Source organism: Ambystoma mexicanum, chromosome 2p (genome assembly GCF_040938575.1).
Source record: "Ambystoma mexicanum isolate Mex_15411 chromosome 2p, UKY_AmexF1_1, whole genome shotgun sequence".
Classification (NCBI taxonomy): domain Eukaryota; kingdom Metazoa; phylum Chordata; class Amphibia; order Caudata; family Ambystomatidae; genus Ambystoma; species Ambystoma mexicanum.
Window position 1 is genome coordinate 1,378,542,877 of NC_090923.1, and position 18,411 is coordinate 1,378,561,287.

General features: G+C 45.3%; 1 protein-coding gene across 5 annotated transcripts in view; it reads left to right on the forward strand.

The window, feature by feature from the left end:
- The window catches only part of LOC138567511 (uncharacterized), a 530,120-nt gene that overhangs the window by 347,355 nt on the left and 164,354 nt on the right, over positions 1-18,411 (forward strand). For all 5 annotated transcript variants that reach the window (XM_069645777.1, XM_069645778.1, XM_069645779.1 and 2 more), the window contains exon 9: positions 11,204-11,311. In XM_069645777.1, coding sequence (XP_069501878.1) covers positions 11,204-11,311 — 108 coding nt within the window. The remainder of the gene's footprint in view (positions 1-11,203; positions 11,312-18,411) is intronic.

An 18,411-nucleotide genomic window follows, 5' to 3' on the forward strand; every position in this document is an offset into this window, starting at 1 on the left:
CACCTGCAGGTTCTGAGATGGTTGTGTGCTCACAAACCCTGTTTGGCTGAGGCAGCATTGGAAGAGACTGGGAGAAGCTAGCAGTCTTTCAAGGTGTACCTAATTTCTGTGAATGTAGAGATGAATTTGTGTATCCACCCGAGGCCCGCGTGCAGAAGTAAGCCGAGGGAAGCTGGAGAAAGGAAGACTCTAAATTGTTGAGGTCAAATCCGAGACACTCGTGCTGCAGAGTGGTGTGGGTCCCAATAGTGCCTGTAGCAGTAGTAGCAGAAGAAAGAAAGTCGGGAAGTGGAAGCAGCCCACAACCACTGTGACTTTGGAGCCAGTGAATGAAGCTCTGTACTCCAAAGCACACAAAACTCCTTGCCGGTAACTGTAACCAGCCGAATTGATGCTTGTGTGTAAGTAGAAGCGAGTAAAGTTGTTTGTGGTCGTGGAAAGTCAATTATCACAAAGGGAAACAATTACCAAAGTGGTCACATATCTTCTATTAAGAGGGAGAAAACATCAAAGAAGAAGAAGAGGACTCCTGCGACACCATAATGACTAACCTACTTGACCACCTAAAAGAACTGGCAGACCGAAATGCCCCTCTCCAAATCAAAACCCTGAGATCGAATGCTAAACCTCACTCATTGTTTACTAAGGAGCTGTCACAACAAAAAGAGATAAAGAGAAAACTAGAAAATATATGAAAAAAAACACTGCCGAGAACTAAGAAAAATGGAAGAATATAGAGTTAAGCTATAAGAAAAAGATAATCGAGGCAAAAAAACATTACAACAACAACCAAATCATCTCTGCAGATAACGCAGCAGCCAACTATTTAACATTCTGAAATCTATTGAGAAACCTAAGGCTATCCCACCACTCTTCACCCCATCTCAACAGGAATGTGATAATACCCAAAAAGCTTATTTTCAGAAAATCGAAAAAGCCAGAGACACAATCACAAAATCTCAAACAAATAAATCTAAAAACTTAACCCTGCCTCCAAAAGAAGCCATTGACAACATCAAAGTCTTCACATTTTCTAACATCACTCCAGAGAACATGATAAAAACACTTGCCTCCATGAAACCAACCTCGTGTGCCGAAAACATTTTACCACCAAAAATGAGACTGGAACACTCAGATATCTTTGCACCAATACTAACAAAAATGATGAACTCCTCCCCCAGGACATAAAAAGGGTTACTGTAATGCCCCCTGATTAAGAAACCTAGTCTGGACCCTAGAGATCCGGGTAATCTCAGGCCAATCACTAATTGTAACTTTCTATTAAAGATCATGGATAAGATAGCCACCTCACAACTACAGGCGCATGTAGAGCATCTGAATCCCTTCATCCCCAACAGTCAGGTTTCAGACCGGCACATAGCACGGAGACTGCCATGATAGATCTTCAGACGAAAATGCTGAGCATCATGGATAGGGGGAAAGCTGGACTTCTTATCTTACTGGATCTCAGTGCAGCATTCGATTTATTAGACCATAATTTGCTTGAAACTGTGCTGGGTAAAACTGCTAACTGCTCATCAGCAGCAACAGGGTGGATGATGTCATTCTTAAAAAACAGGACATAGCGGGTACACTGGGGAGATAAATTCTCCATGGAAAGATAAATTCTCTGCGGTGTCCCACAAGGAACCAGTATGTCCCCTCTTTTATTCAACTTGTACCTTAGATTCTCCAGCATTGGATCTTTCATGGATTCACATGCTTAGAATATTCCCCGTCGTCAGTCTGGGACCCTCGGTACACATATATAGCCTTTTCCTATAGGAAAAACTTCCGACACTTTTGTGTCCTATCTATGTCCTTTTAGGACCCGCCTACGCATGCTCCGTAGGCCGTCCCAGTATAAGAGGCCCGCCCCCGCGGCTCCCCTTCAGATTTCATCCGTCTCCAAAGTAGTGGGATCTCCTTGCGTCGTCTTACTATTTTGTACAAGGTTGTGTACCTGGAGTTGGAGTTCGAGGACATTTTTCCTCCATGTCAGGAAAAGCGCTGTTCCGTCCATGCGCGACGTGCGGCTTGAAAAAAGTTTACGAGGGGGACGGACATATGGATTGTATATACTGCCTCCACCCTCATCATTCGGCTGATAACTGCGACATATGCAAAGGGTTTTTTCAAAAGACCCTCAAAGACCGAAATCGTCGGCTGGTGGCATGGCTGAATGATGGAGCGGGGGCTCCACACAATCGGCGAAAACATCACACCGCGCTGCCTCGTCGGAACCACCGGCGGAGAAATCTCGACCGACGGAAAAAGAGTCATCTCGGAGTCATTCAGCTAGAGAGTCCTCGTCGAAAAAATCGTCATCTTCATCAAAAAAGCATGACAAGGAAAGGCCGAAATCCTCCTCGGGCGATCACCATAGATCGACTTCGAGTCGAGAGTCGAGTAAAGGCAGGCCAATTGTGGAAAAGGCGGGACCGCCTAAACCACCTGCTAAGTCACCGTCGTCGACGGCGGTCCAGTCATCGGCCACCCTGCCACTGACGCATGTGGTATCCACCGTCCCACCGACAACGACTGCGATGGTGGCCTCGTCAACGGGGGTTCTACAGGAAGCCTAGAGGCCTGAAGTTTTTGATCCGATCTCCCTGGATACTTTACTGCAAGAACAGGCTGTGTCACTGTCCTCGGGGGAGGACGAGAGCCGGAGAATAGCAGGCCCGGCAGACCTAGGGCTACGAGTGGTTGACAAGTTGTCGACGAGGGGATCCGGTATACCGGTATCTGCCCCTCTTCTCAATCCTCAATCTGTTTTGTTGTTGGAAATTCTGTCCACGCTTCAGTCTTTGGTACAGTCGTTGGACCAGAGACTACCTCAGGCAAACCTGCCACAGTCACCCGTCGACGAGCCGGGCCTGTCCCGTCCACCGACGCACTTACGCACGCCAATCTCAGCACTGGCACCCCAAGAGGATGGTGAGCTGCCAGATTCGGAGTCTGACAGGGGAGCCATGTCGGATATCTCATCATCCCCCTACAGGGATTCAACCTGGGAGTCAGAGGTGGAGTTAGAAACCCCAAGAAGCCCAGCTCACCCGTCCCCTCCGGACGACATTGCATCATTCCATTCTATGATGGAGAAGGCGTGTAAGGAATTTGGTTTGTCCCAGGAAGAACAGAAAAAGGACTGTTTTTTGTTCGACCACATGGGTAAGAGAAGGAGGTCTGTGTTCTCAATACCAATACTAGACCACGTGTGGAAGGAGGGGTTGCAGACAATGCGTCACCCCTTTTAGGAGCCGAGCGGCAGTGAAAGGACGCCTCGAGAAAAAGTTTAAGGCTCCAGAGTCTACCCCCAAGTGTTTATCCTCCCAACCAATGCCAGAATCGGTGGTGTCGGCGGCAGCGGCGAGGAAGGCGAAGGCCCAGCACAAGTGCACAACTCCGCCTGAAAACGAAGCAAGACGCCAGGATGCCTTTGGCAAAAAAGTGCTATCTGTGGGAGCAACCACAGTAAAGGCCGCAAACTCTCTGGCTATTGTAGCCAGATACGACAGAGAGATGTGGCACAGGCTAGCGCCGTTGCTGGATCATCTTCCGGAAGAGCATAGGAAGGCAGCGATGTTACTTGTCCGAGAGGGTGAGGAAGCCTCCATTCACGCAATAAACATTGTGGTGGACCTCGCTGAGTCAGGCTTCAAGCAAGTCAATAATGGGGTCGTATTACGACAGTCATGGCTTAAGTGTACCTACTTCAGACCAGAGGACTCGGACACGGCACGTTCATTGGGTGCCCTCCAGAGTGGCCGAAGCTACAAGTCTTTTCGTCCCTTTAGAGGGGCTTCAGGTAATTCCAGATTCTCTGCGTCTGGAGACAGATCCTTTGGCAGGTCGGCTTACCCCTCCCAGGGATACAGGCGTGCTTCCCAAACGGCAAACCGACGCCGGAACTTCCAGACATCCAGGAAGAGACCATCCTATCCGTCGTTGTCGAGAGACAAACAAAATAAAGATCAGCAGTGACAGACAACACACCGTTCTGGGGGGAAGAGTGTCAGCATATGTCGACGAATGGGAACGAATAACGACGGTTCAATGGGTGATGGACACTAAAAGGAACGGGCACTCTCTACAATTCAAGCACAGCCCTCCGCACATTCCACCTGCGTTCACCGCTCATTCCCATCTGAGGATACTGCAACAAGAGGTAACTCTCATGTTAGCAAAGGGCGTGATAGAATTAGTTCCAACATCACAGAGAGGTCAAGGAGTCTACTCAAGATACTTAGTCGTAAAAAAGCCAAACGACAAATGGCGTCCCATTTTAGACCTACGCGATCTCAACAAGTCTTTAAAGAGCCTAAAATTCAAAATGCTCACGCTGCAGGAAGTGATCCGCGCCGTTCAAGAAGGGGATTTTCTAGCGTCCCTGGATTTACAGGACGCGTACTTCCATATTCCAATGTGTCGGAAACACAGGAAATTCCTGAGATTTGTAATAGGGCGGACTCACTACCAGTTCACCGTTCTTCCCTTTGGGCTCAAGACCTCCCCCAGAACATTCACAAAATGCCTGGCCCCAGTAGCGGCCTGACTAAGGAAGCAAGGCCACCACGTATACCAATACCTCGACAACTGGCTGGTAAGGGGATCCTCCCCAGCGTCGACCAACACAAGTTTGCAAGCCACCATGCAGCTTCTGCAACAGCTGGGATTTGCCATAAACCTTGAAAAATCCTTTCTGCGGCCATCGGGAACGTTGGTGTTCCTGGGGGCACAGTTCGAGACCCAGTTAGGGCTAGTGAAGCCTTCTCTCGACAGAACCTCAAAACTCAATCAGCTGGCGAGCCGACTACGACAAACCACCAGGCTCTCAGTGAGGAAATACGTTTCAGTCCTAGGGGCCATGACATCCTGCATCCATCTAGTGGCAAACTGTCGCCTATTCATGAGGCCAGTCCAGGAATTCCTCGCGGACCGATGGACACAGGCCCAAGGATCGTGGTCAGACAAGATAACCATCGATGACGACAAGCTGCTTCGGACCCTTCAGTGGTGGCAGAGTTTCCACAATCTGAACAACGGTGTACCCCTACAGACACCGGAGTTTCAGCGAACCATAGTCACGGATGCGTCCCTAACCGGATGGGGAGCTCACATGGGTACTCTTCAAACGCAAGGTCGCTGATCTCCAACGGAGTCACTCCTACACATAAACGTGTTAGAGCTCAGAGTAGTACGATGGGCCTTGAAGGCATTCCTACCACACATCAAGGGATCGCGAGTAGGAGTACTGACCGACAATATGACGGCCATGTTTTATTTGAGAAAACAAGGAGGGATGCGATCAAGAACTCTTTCCATAGAGGCCTAGAAAACATGGCATTGGGCATTAAAGCACGAGATTTCCATCGTGGCTCACCATCTCCCGGGAGTGAGGAATTCGCAAGCAGATTCCCTCAGCAGAAGCATGGCCCAGATACACAAATGGGAAATGGACACAGTTCAGCTGATGAAAGTGTTCGAGAAATGGGGTCACCCCCCTCTGGACGCTTTCGCAACCAAGGACAACAAGAAATGCGAGCAATTCGCAAGCAGATGGCCTCAGGAGGGTTCCATGGGGGAGGCATTCTCCTTCCCATGGACGGACATGTTCCTTTATGCTTTTCCTCCATTCCCCCTCATACGGAGGACAGTACAGTGGATACGCAGATACAGTTGCCGGGTAATTCTAGTGGCACCGTACTGGCCGCGGCAACCGTGGTTCTCCGACCTGCTTCACCTGTCGCTGGAACATCCAATAGCGTTTCCGAGAGTCCCGAACCTACTATGCCGGGACAAAGGCAGGGTGTGGCATCACGACCCGGACAGTCTCAACCTTGCAGCCTGGCTCCTGACTTTTCGGAGTTCGGTGCGTTAGACGTTTCGGAGGATTGTCAAAAAATTCTGCAGGCGGCTCGAGCCCCTTCTACCAACAAATCTTACACCTATAAGTGGCAGAGGTTCTGTGAATGGTGTCGAGGACAGCAAGGCCTACAACCGTTGACGGTGACGCCGGAACAAGTTCTACCTTACCTGCTTCTCTTGGCGGAGAGGGGTTTATCCTTCACATTGATAAAGGTGCACCTGGCGGCCATCTCGAGGTTCACGAGGAAGAGACAGTCGTCTCCTCTATTCAGCGACATACTTGTGAAACACTTCATGAGGGGTTTATTTCGAACTTTTCCCCCGGTAAAACGTTTCCCTCCAACTTGGAGTCTCAACACAGTGTTGGCAGGCTTAATGAAACCGCCCTTTGAGCCTATGGCCACGTCGGACATGAAATTCCTATGGTGGAAGTTGGCATTCTTAATTGCTATCACATCAGCTAGGAGAATCTCGGAACTGCAAGCGCTCGTCGTAGACCCGCCTTACTTAAGATTCTTTAAGGACAAGGTGGTCCTGGCAACTAATCGTACGTTCGTCCCAAAAGTTCCGACAGTGTATCACAAACACTCGTCCATTGTTCTCCCTACTTTCTTCGCGACCCCATCATCGGCAGCAGAAAAAGCTCTTCATACCTTGGATGTTAAGAGGGCTCTGAAATTTTACCTACATCGTACACAGGAACTCAGGTCTACTCGACAACTGTTCATCGCATATGGTCCGTCGACGAGGGGAAAAGCGATCTCTAAATAAGGATTGGCTCGATGGGTCTCATCGACGATTGCGTTTTGCCACTCCAAGGCCGGAAGGCCGCTGCAAGGGCATCCTAGAGCCCATTCTACAAGATCAACGTCCTCCTCAGCAGCATTATGGGCAGGAATTCCGCTAACGGATATATGCCAGGCTGCGGCATGGTCAGTGCCCCACACGTTTACCCGCCACTACTGCCTTGCCAGGCAGCATGCGGACGAGGTGCAGATGGGAAGAGCTGTCCTGCGCCATCTGTTTCAGTAAGGTAAGCTCCACGCTGTGGAGAGTCTGTTTTCTACCTTTTGATGACAGTATACTTTATGTGGGTAAGGTTATATGACTAAACCTATTCCTGCTGTACATATGCATTGTGTATTATGGTGAGGGTATATTACATTACATTCTCACCGCCGTTTCAGGTGTTACTGCTATACAATCTATTCTAAGCATGTGAATCCATGAAAGATCCAATGCTGGAGAAGGGAATAGTTTCTTACCTGTAACTCCATTTCTCCAGCATTGGTATCTTTCATGGATTTACATGCGCCCGCCAGCCTCCCCGGAATGCAATGTATTTGCTTGTTAAGTTTAACCCTTCCTACTTTGGAGGGGCCGAAATCTGAAGGGGAGCTGCGGGGGCGGGCCTCTTATACTGGGACGGCCTACAGAGCATGCATAGGCGGGTCCTAAAAGGACGTAGATAGGACACAAAAGTGTCGGAAGTTTTTCCTATAGGAAAAGGCTATATATGTGTACCGAGGGTCCCAGTCTGATGACGGGGAATATTCTAAGCATGTGAATCCATGAAAGATACCAATGCTGGAGAAATGGAGTTACAGGTAAGAAACTATTCCCTTCCTCTGCCATGCATTACATCACATAAACACTTTCTTTACAAACTACGCTGATGATACTCAGCTGGTGGTCGAACTCAGTGGGGACCACAAGAAAGATAACAAACACCTACTCATGGTCTACTCCATTATAGAACAATGGATGGACACAAATTGGATGTGTCTAAACGGCAAGAAGACCCAGTTAATGGTCTTCAGAGCCCATCAGGCCAGAAATTCCCTTTCACCAGAATACAGTTCATTTCAGATCGAAAACACCCAAATTAAGGTTTTGGACAAAGTAAAAACACTAGGCATGATGATGGAAGCATCCCTAGGGGCCGAAGCACAGACACAACATATAAAAAAAACATGCAATTACTACCTCAGACTTCTCAAAGCCATCAGGCCGTACTTATCAGAGGGCAATTGTGCCACCATAGCAAGGGCGACCATACTATCCCACCTTGACTACGACAATGCTCTCATGATAGGGTCGAAAAAAAAAATCTCCAAGCCTACCAGATCATACAGAACAGTGCTGTTAGGATCATTAAATACAAATCCGACCAAATCAGTAACGCCAGAAAAGAGCTTCACTGGCTCAAATTTGAAAACAGAATTCAATTTAAGGTTCTCACCTTAGCTGACAGATGCATCCATGGGAAAGCACCCGTGTACTTGAAATCTAAAATACACACATACGCACCTATCCATAGATTAAGATCGACGGATCAAAACAAACATAATTGCAGTTGTCACACACAAATGCAAACTAGGTCTAGGAAAATCTTTTCCCATTATCACAGCAGGGCTATGGAACAACCTTCCCATCAATATAAGAAAAGAAGCCAACTACTTACGCTTCCGCAAGTTGGTGAAGACACACATCCTCAACTAACCCCTCCCCAGACACTCTTCAGTTAGCACTCTGCTGCTGTCTTGTCACATTTTTTTGTTTGTCTCCTGTGTCCATGTCTCTGCGCCCCAAGACTTGCGAGTTACCGTCGCAATAGAAAAAATTAAATAAATAAATAAGCGCTGCCGGTAGCATTTAAAGAAGTAGAAGCTGACTTTCCCAAAGTGTTACCAGACTGTTCAACATCAAAAAGGGGTTGAAACAGTGTTTCCCGAACAATGCTAAAGCAAAACACTGCAGGAACAAAAGTGAATGCAAGTCTTTAAGTGGACGTTTAACATCAAAGAGAGATCATGTCTACCTAGATTTGTTTCTAAAATGAAACCTAACTCTTGTAACATCCAGAACAATTGTCAAGTAGTTGTAGACGTTTCTGAAGTAATGAAAAGAACAATCATTACCCAAGCCAGTAGGCAGATCCTTTCTTAGGTGAAACCAGTCCAATTAAGAATGGAACACTGAATCTTTGAAATTGTTGATGCTGTTATAAACTCAGAGTCCTCTGATACAAGGGTGTCAAGGTTATCCAAGGCTGGAAGAGTGGCAATACAGCTTTGGGGTAGCTACTTGGAAGCCAGCAGATGTGCATAAAGCTGGGGAAGGGAGCTGGGTGCCTGATAAAATAACTAAACAATAATCTGTGAAGCTGAGACTGTTGAAGCTGAGAGAAAGAAGCAGCCTAGAATCCAAGACAGATGTTGTGGTAGCTGTAAGACAGACAGAAGAGGTAAAGAGGCTTCCCTTTATTATGATACAGTAAAGAAGAGTGCTGTGCCTACCTATAGAGGTTGAAAGGTCTTGTCTAAGTTGCCAAATATGTTTTGTAAAGTATCACGTTCCAGCAGAAGCAGTAGAACTGTGGTTGTCTACAATGTTGTCAGAACATTTCTATTTGAATGTAGTTGAAGCAGTAGTAGACTGTGAGGCAAAGGAGCCTGTTTGCACAGTATCAATGGCAGAAGGGAGTTGCCAAGAAGAAAGCAACCCTCTTAAAAGAAACATCTTGACAAGTTATTTTAAAGACGCTGCAGAGGATACAGTAGAAGAGGTACTGTTAAAGCAGAAGTGGTACTTTTGTTTTAAACTTGATCCATTCTATCCTGGAAGGAGGTTATCCAGGATTACCATTGGTGCTGTTTCTTTATGGAATTTGGAAAGGGAACTTTCCAACAAATGAAGAAGGAAATGTTACCAGTGGATTTTTGGCTGATTGAACTTTTGTTTCTATGGAACTTTTCAAGAACTGATTTAACACTTTATTTTTCGTTGGAAGAAATTGACTTTGGACATTCCCGAGGAAAAAAGTTTTACCCAGGACTAGTAGAGCTCATGCAAGACACTGGTTATTTGGTAATTATTCATTTTTGTTGTATATGCTTTGTTTTATTGTTTAGTGTGAGGGCTAGTTTTGGGTATGCGAGGAGATTTTCCCTTAGATCCTAGACTAGGTAGGGAATCCCCTGATATAGTAGGCTTAATTAGGTCTTCTTTGCAATTTTTGTTTATAATAAATGTCAAATACTGAGAAAACTACAAGCAGTTGTCCACCTTGCATAACTGACCCCTCACAGATCCTAAATCTCTTCATGATTAATAATATTTCTGCTTTTTCAGTGTGATATTGAAATTACCTTCTTCAATATCCTTTAACATAACATGACTAACAGTCCATTAACTATAAACAAAGGTGGAAATTATTATTAATTGGCAGCAGATTTAAGACACTATGACAAGTTGTAGTATAAACAATATGCCAATAGAATGAATACTGTAAATGAGAAAGTGCATGGAAAAAAGGAAGCCGGTCTGGAAAAAAGATGATATGCTGGTAATAATAATACTCATTTGTGAGAAGGGAAGTATATGAATATATTTGTCGCCAGAGGGAAATTCAAGAAAAAAGATTAAAGTAAAGTTTTCATATATTTAGGGCTGTTCAATTATCCCTCCGAACATGATGTGTACAACAATATTGATTAGCAAATCTAACTTAACATGCAAGCAAGAAACTGCTCCGCCCTATGAAACAGCTGGTCATAAAATATTATAGCAATATTATTATTATATTGTATTGCAATCTAGTGTTAGAAACATTTAATGAAAGCATGCTCATCCAAAAAACATATACATGTATGTATACATCTATTGACACATTATACATTAATAATAATACAGACGCATCTTCAGAGCCCTTGTTTAAATGGTTAAATCCACTTCTTCACTATAAACATCAAGTTAATATATGTGTGTGATGCTACAATGGTCTATCTACTACTGTGGTATTTTTATCTGCTACCTCAAAGAATTAATATGGCATTTAAACAAAATGACAAAGTGGCTGTAGTCCTTGTATGACCTTGTAGCACCTCATACCTCAGAATAGGTGTCCCAATAAAACATGGCTGAAATGCAGCTACTGATGTCACTGCTCAGATGCTGCAATTGCTGTTGAATCCACTTTGAGCAACTGTACGCCCCAAACCAGCACTTATTTTTATAGGCAATAGTTAAACGTGGATCAGAAAAGTGATGTGAAGGAAAACCAAATGCTGGTATTACTTCTGTGGTCATAAATCAGAGGCACAGTAGGATAAGGGTGCTTACGGAGAAAGAGGAAGGAAACATGTACCAGTGCTTCAGAAAGCTACTGTAAATTATTTATAATTATTATGATTATAATTGTTATTTATACTTCTTTTAGTTCACTGGTACTTTCCCTAAAAGAATTTGAACTGGCTGCGCAAAATAGCGAGTCAATATGATGGTGAGTGGGAATTCCGTTGTCACATTTAGATTTTTTTATTATTAACAGGATGTGCTGTGACCACACCAGAGGTTCCATTCTGCAACAAAGAAGGCGATACATACTGCATTGCTCCTCAGGACTTGGAGAGAAGGGAACAAGTCAATAGTTCCACAGGTGAGTAAAACGTTCACATTGACAATGTATTTAGAATTGTGGGTTTCAGAATAATTTCCCACAGATTGTTTGATTTGTCCTTCCTGATGTATTGCATTGTACTGTATTTGTCATTTATATATCGCCCTTTCCCCATTTGTATGGCCTCAATGCACTTTGTGGTTGGAATGCCCTCCATGACCGCAGTCCATGTGTAGTAGGTTCTAACAGTTTAAATTAAGAGATGTATGTGTGCATTTGTGCCGGGTTAGGACTTAGTTGGGCTGGCTAAGCTCCAGTAAGCAGCCCAGAGGTCAGGCATGTGGGTGGGTGCTGTTGGTGTTATAGGATAGATTATTGTGCTGAAGATCTGAAGTGTGGCATGCCCAGCTAGACCCAATTATCTCATTGGTTGTTGCTGTATACTAATGGCAGAGGTGTTGAGGTATGCCAGAGGTTTCAGTGTTGACAGATATGTGTGCTGCTAGACGGAATAGCATAGCTGTAGCTGCATTCTAGGATGCATGGATGGGTGGCCGTGCCTGTGGCCTGTGTCCACATATGAGGTGTATTGTATACGTACGTACGCTTGGATGGAGTTTGACTGCAGTGTTCTTTTTCGTGGTCCAATGCGATCGGATGGTCTTCGCTATTCGTGGTCTCCCTGGAACGGAAAGTCTGAGCAGTGGGAGAGGGGCCCGGATGGATAGGGAGAACGGGAGTATGGGGAGGATGATATGTTGTTGGTGGGCCTGCGTGAACGCTGCTGGCATCCGTGGGGTATCGATGGATAGGAGTGTTGTTGTGTTTGAGTCAGTGTTTCTGTGCACCTATCGAGAGTGAAGAGTGCAAGAGGGTCTTTCTGGATGCCAGGTGATTGTCAATATTGCGAATGTGCAGTGGTATGGAGTTCCAAATGATTGGCTATTGGACAGAGAAACAGAATCCACCCAGTCTGGAGTATTTGTAATAAGGGACAACTAGGGGAGATGCTGTGCGAGATCTGAGTGTTCTTGAGGGGTGGTAGCGAGTGACTTTGTCTTGAAGGAATTCCGGGCCGGTGTTGTGGATGGCCTGGTGGATGATGCACATGGCTTTAATGGTAGTGCTTCGACCAATAGGGAGCCAATGGAAGTCTCTTAGTGTAGGGCTGATATGTTCTCTGGGAGGTAGGTTAATAAGCAGGCGGGTTGCAGCGTTCTGGATTCTTTGCAGTTTCCTTAGCTGAAACGCTTATGTAGCTAGGTAGCAGTTTGCGTAGCCTAAGCAGGAGAAAATGATGGAGATGATGGCGGAGAAACGGCGAGGATAGGTGAGGTAAGGGAAGATATGTTTGAGGATGTGTAAATGGAGAAAACAGGTTCTGGATATGGAGTTGATGTGTTGGGACGGGGATAAATCAGTGTCCAGTGTGCATCAGAGTTTTTTCACTGAGATGGAGGTTGCCGGTGGCTGACCGAGGGAATGCAGCCAGGGAATAGGTTGGGGGAGCAGCGCTGTTTCCAGCAGACTAGGATTTGATTTTTCCCGGGATTGAGGATGAGGTGGTTAGTCGTCATCCAGTAGACAATATCCGGGAGGCATGATGACAGATCTGGATGGTTGGAGCATGGTGATTTTGGGATTTTAAAATGATCTGGGTGTCGTCTGCTTAGTTGTAGCAGGTAATATTGTGGTAGCGGATGAGTGCAGGCAGAGGGTGTTGAAAAGTAGGGGAGATAGGGAAGCTCCTTGTGGGACCCATTTTGTTACTGGTCATGAGGTGGAGATGAACGGGTGGAGGAGCATGATTTGTGAGCGGTTAGAGATGAAAGAGGAGATCCAATAAAGGGCTTTGTCTTTTATTCCTAATGAGTGTAGCATGTCTAGGAGGATGGTGTGATCAATGGTATCGAAGGCAGCAGAGAGGTCAAGCAGTATGAATACAGCAGAGCCTTCTGCATCAGCTGTTCTTTTTAGGCCATCCCAGACCGACACTAGGGAGGATTCTGTTACTCTGAGTGTTCTGAAGCCAGATTGCGCTGGTTCCGGGAGGTTGTTTGCTTCAGTGAAAAGACAAAGAGGCTACGTGGAATGCCCTTCCCAAAGCCACTCTGTGGTGAGACATGCTCGAGACCCATCTGAACCTCTTTTTCCTTTCCTATCTTAATCACTGTGTCACTCAAACCCATGTTATTTTTCCTGCTCTCCATCCCCACCAATCTCTCTCTCTCTCTCTGTATCTTCTTTGTTCCCTTTTCACACTTGTGTCACTCCCTTTGTCTCATGTCACTGCGGCCACACCAGCAAAGGGAGACAGGGGAACTCTGAGGGTCAGAGGGAGCCACGGCCACGACACCTAGTGGTGGGATACGGGGGATCCTCAATAACCTCCCCAATCCCCCCAAGGCTAGCGAAAGAGATCAATAATCCATGTGTCGCCTTTCGTTAGCTGATGGATAATTTATAACTGGGTTAGACAGCTCACATACCCACACTCAAGCTGCTGAAAGAAGACAGAAACACATGCTGCTTAGCCTGCCTGTGATGTGCAGGTCCATGCTCAGAATATCACTCCCACCATAGTAGGTGCTTGATGGACAAACCCTGACATGGATTGTGGACCAAACCTCCAAGCAAAACCAATGGCAGAAACAGTTATCAGGCCCTCATGCTTATTGTGCGACCATGAACAACAGCATCCAATTCCCTGGGAACAATCAGAAAAGGTAGAGCCAGTTTCCTGTGAACTTACGAGGCAGAGTACCGTTGCAGGACAACCAGTTCCCCATGGAGTGGGAGGGCAGAGCACAGACTAAGGAAACAGCCATGACATTCGGTCAGGAACGAGACAGCCAATCCGTTTTTTTTTCCCACAGTCATATTATTACTCACAATATAGCAGGGTCCAGAACTCCACTAACTCTGTGGTGTGAAGGACAGCATTCCTGAGAGTTGGTGATAGAGAAAGAAGAGCTGTAGGCAGACAGGAGAAGGAGAGAGTAATTAGAAGCAAGAAGGAGACATTGGAGGAATAGAAGGAATTGCAAGAGTATGATAAGCAGTGAAAGCATTTGGAGGAGGAGGTGTGGGAGCTGCAGGAGGTGGGGGAGTTAGGAGTAAGAGCATGTGGAGGGCATGCACTGGAGACTAAAACCCAGAAGTGTCATCTTAGAGCAGAGCAAGGGACTAGGAGGAAGAGGTCAGTTTTAGATGAACACTGTGGAGGACCTGTAGACCGCAGGGGGCAGTTACCAGCCTGAGAGTATTAGGAAGATTACGGATGCAAATAAGGAGCACTATAATGCCTTAAAGCTGCTGAATGACAGAGGAAAGCTATAGACCCTAAAACTGGCAGAGCAAGGTGCTGCATTTTCAGGGCAAGCGAAAGCAGAAAAGACTGGATGGGGTCAGACTAGTGTGGTAGTGAGAAGACCATCAGTGTCCTACCCCGAGAATCCAGGGTTTATTGGCTTGTACGCCGAGAGGTAGAAGTTTATATTCATTTATTTTTTTATTTTTACATTTATAAAGCGCTCACACAGCCTGTGGGCATCGAGGCGCTGTTACAAGAATTGTTTTTTTTTTTTTTCTTCTTAGTTGCGTAATTGCTTTTTTTTTTGTCTTTGTTACGTATATATAACGCGCTTAAACCCCCAGAGGTTTGTAAGCGCGGACCCGGGGTTCGAACCTGTGTTGCTTTGTGTCGTCTTGCTTGGAAGACGCGCACGCTGCCGCTGAGCTAGCCTCCCGGGACATATCCACACCAACTCAGTTGGAGAAAGGTGTACCTCCTACATATTCCACAAGACCCCCAGGGCAGGACTGGGAACTACACTCCGGGATCAGTCCAGGCTCCTAATGATACAAGGAGTCCAGTGTCTACTGGTGGTCATTTCATGGCCCTGGAAGCAACAGATCCAAAGCACAGCCAAGGTGTCAGTGGACCATACGCCATGATAACTAAAAAAAAGTGCAGAGGGACCATCAGCTTCTTGAAAACTGTCAGTGACTGAGTTGGATACTGCCCCGAGGGAACTCATGAAGCGTGTGTACTAGAGCAAGGTCTGCACTTTTGGACACTGGCCCATTGGTACATCTAGACGAGAGCAGGGGGTAAAGTGTATTTTCTTACCATCCTGACACTAGCAACCATAAGAATTTGCCCCGCTATTACTGATGATTCTTACTATTTGGGTGTCAAAGCCTGCAATCTATTGGCAGATATAACCTGGGAAAGAAGGCTGTGGGGTGGGGGAAACCTTTTTAGTTTGCACTTGACTCTTGTTTCCAGCAGGGCTTTTTATTTCAATATTCCCTAAGGTCATCACCTTGCTTGTGTTTGTAAACAAAAACTGTGTGGGACACCTAAAGTCCAGTATCCTGTGTTCTGTTTCTACCTATCTATGATATTTCCTTTCGTCTAACAAGCATATATTTCCCCTTCCTCTTCGCCTGGTCATGTCGTTGTCTCAGTCTTGTGTATCAGTGTCTCTATTACCAACCCCTACTTTGTATGTATTCTTCATCATCATCCCTATTCTCGACCATCCTATCAGTGCGCGGGTGGAGGTGGAGTGGGAGGAGGTGGATTTAGTTGACTGCCTTAATGGATTTGGATGCACATAGCAATACAGCTGTATTACATACAACAATATTGAGGCTTTCACTTTCAAATGGTAGAATACCAAATAATGAGACAAGGCAACTTCCATTATTATGATTTGATAATCTCTTAGAAAGAGTATAGAATGTAAAAAATGAAGTGAGAACAAATATCCCAAAGTGGACAGAAAATTCAAATTAACATTTCACATGACAATTTGTCAAAACAGCATTTTGTCATCAGGCTGCGAAGAACCCTCAAAGAAATGAAACCGAAAATGTTAGGGCAAAACTGACAATTGAACATATGTAAGAAATCACAAAATACCACACATCAAGTTGACATGCCTGGGTCGCGTATCTTACTAACAAATGAAAGTCTTTGAGTAACGATTTCATTTTTTGCAAACACTGATATACTTGGAAAAATATTATTATTAAATATAATGTTTTTCTAAACTTCGGTAAGTCTGCTATAGCTGTAAATATGATGGCAATGCAAACTATTTTTACAGTATGACTTAGTTGCACTTCAGTAGATTAATTTCATGATAACAAAGTGCTTCCATTGTTGTAGCTATCATTTAAATAGCTGTGGAACACAATTTTCACAACCATTGTGGCGTTTGATCATTGTGATTCTTTAGCACTTATATGGGCACATGTAACCCCTCAGGTTTCCCTTAGTCCAGGCGACACCTGCCAAAATATGCCTGAGTTATCAGCAATCACCTGGTTGCTCATGCGCAGTACCCATGCACCACTCACGCTGCGTCATCTTCCCGCATCAAGCTCCACACTCCTCAAATAAATAATATAACTACACTTACCTGCCACTGGACATCCCGTTGCTCTTTCTTGCACCGTCTCACCTCAAGCATCCTATTCCTCACCTTCTCAATGGTCCACCACGTAAGTTGGTATAGGAGTTCCGCTTGGAGTGTCAATCCAGATTTCTATGGTGCCTAATCATATTTTTAGTCTTTCACACTTTGACGGTAACATTTTACCCTCAAATTATTCAGACCATCGCACTACGAATGTTGTCCTGTGATGCTAATGGCTATAAAGGCGACTGAGCCATACTGGCTACTAATTCTCGCTGCCCCCCCATAATAGCCCATGCTTCACTGGTGCCATTAGCATGGGTTGGTAGACCTTTACCAGTTGGTACAGCCTGGTGGCCATTTTCACAATACAATACTTCTTGTGGTTGCTGCCCAACTACCATGTAAGCAAATCTGTGTAATGCTTATTTTCAATAAATTAGTAATTTGACGGCAGAGAGATGTTACATTTGCACAGCAATGTAAATGGCTACCCGGCACCAAATTTGCGGGGTGCAAATGTAAAGGGAAGAAGGCGGCATACAAGCGTGTTTGCTGCCATTTACCCTTCAATCTGAAGTGCAAAGTGAGTAAACGTTGCCTGACATGCCAGGCAGAATTTACTTTTGTTTGTGAGCGCTACTTGCAGTGCTAACAAAAGAACAAGGAGGGTTTCATTTCAACTGGGAGCAATGTTCCCAATTGAAATGAAACCCTCCCTGACATGCGAGCATGTCTTGGGGTAGGGGAGTTTCATTGTAGTTGTACATGCTCCCTACCACGTACAATAGCTCTGCCTGCTTTATGCTGTTGCATAACGCAGGCACACATCATGGGGATCTCCAGCATTTGCTCCGGCCTGAAAATCCATGCCGCCATAGATGCTGGAACATTTGTAGGACACTGAGGAAGGGAGGGCGGAAATACAAGTTGTATTCCGCCCCTCCTCTCTACCATATAAATTATTGAAAATATGGTGTGGTGTGATTGAAAGACATTAAAGCCTCACCCACGGCTTTTGACGTTTTTCAGTCACGTAATGCGACTCATGAACATGAGCTCCTATGACTCCCTTGAAATAAAAAGAAATAATGTAACTCAATATGAGAGATAGAAAATGTTATCATGTAAGTTATGTGCATTGCTTGAAATGGAAATAATTTAATCTGGGGTTCCACCACGGCTGCAGTATGGAGATACTAGTGATGGGGCTCAGTTAGCAGAGGCAGGGTTAAAGATGGGTCTAAGCTGAATATATTTTTATTCTTTGTTTGTAAAGCACATAAGTGCACTTGGTGAATAATTGTGCTGCTCATTGGTCACAACTAATGGACTGAATAGTAAATACTCAGGGTCCATCATTTACATTTCCCCATACTTACCCCCTCCACTACCACATACACATTGCAGTAGTCTGTATGAAGATGGACTGGTCACTTCCCATCAAAATGGGTAACACATTTAACAACACATCATAAGTCTAACAAATTGATGTCAGCTTATTTTACTTCATTACTGCTTGTGGAAGACTAGTTGTAGGGGACCTGGTTTCTACTATAACACCACTCACTCCTTTATCACAGTTTTTGAGTCTAAGTGCACATCTTTACATCTCATTCCGAATGTGCAAAACTATGGAAGGCAAATAATGGACTAATGGACTGTACTTCATACATTACTGAAAGATAATAGAAGTAGAGCTGCTCCACT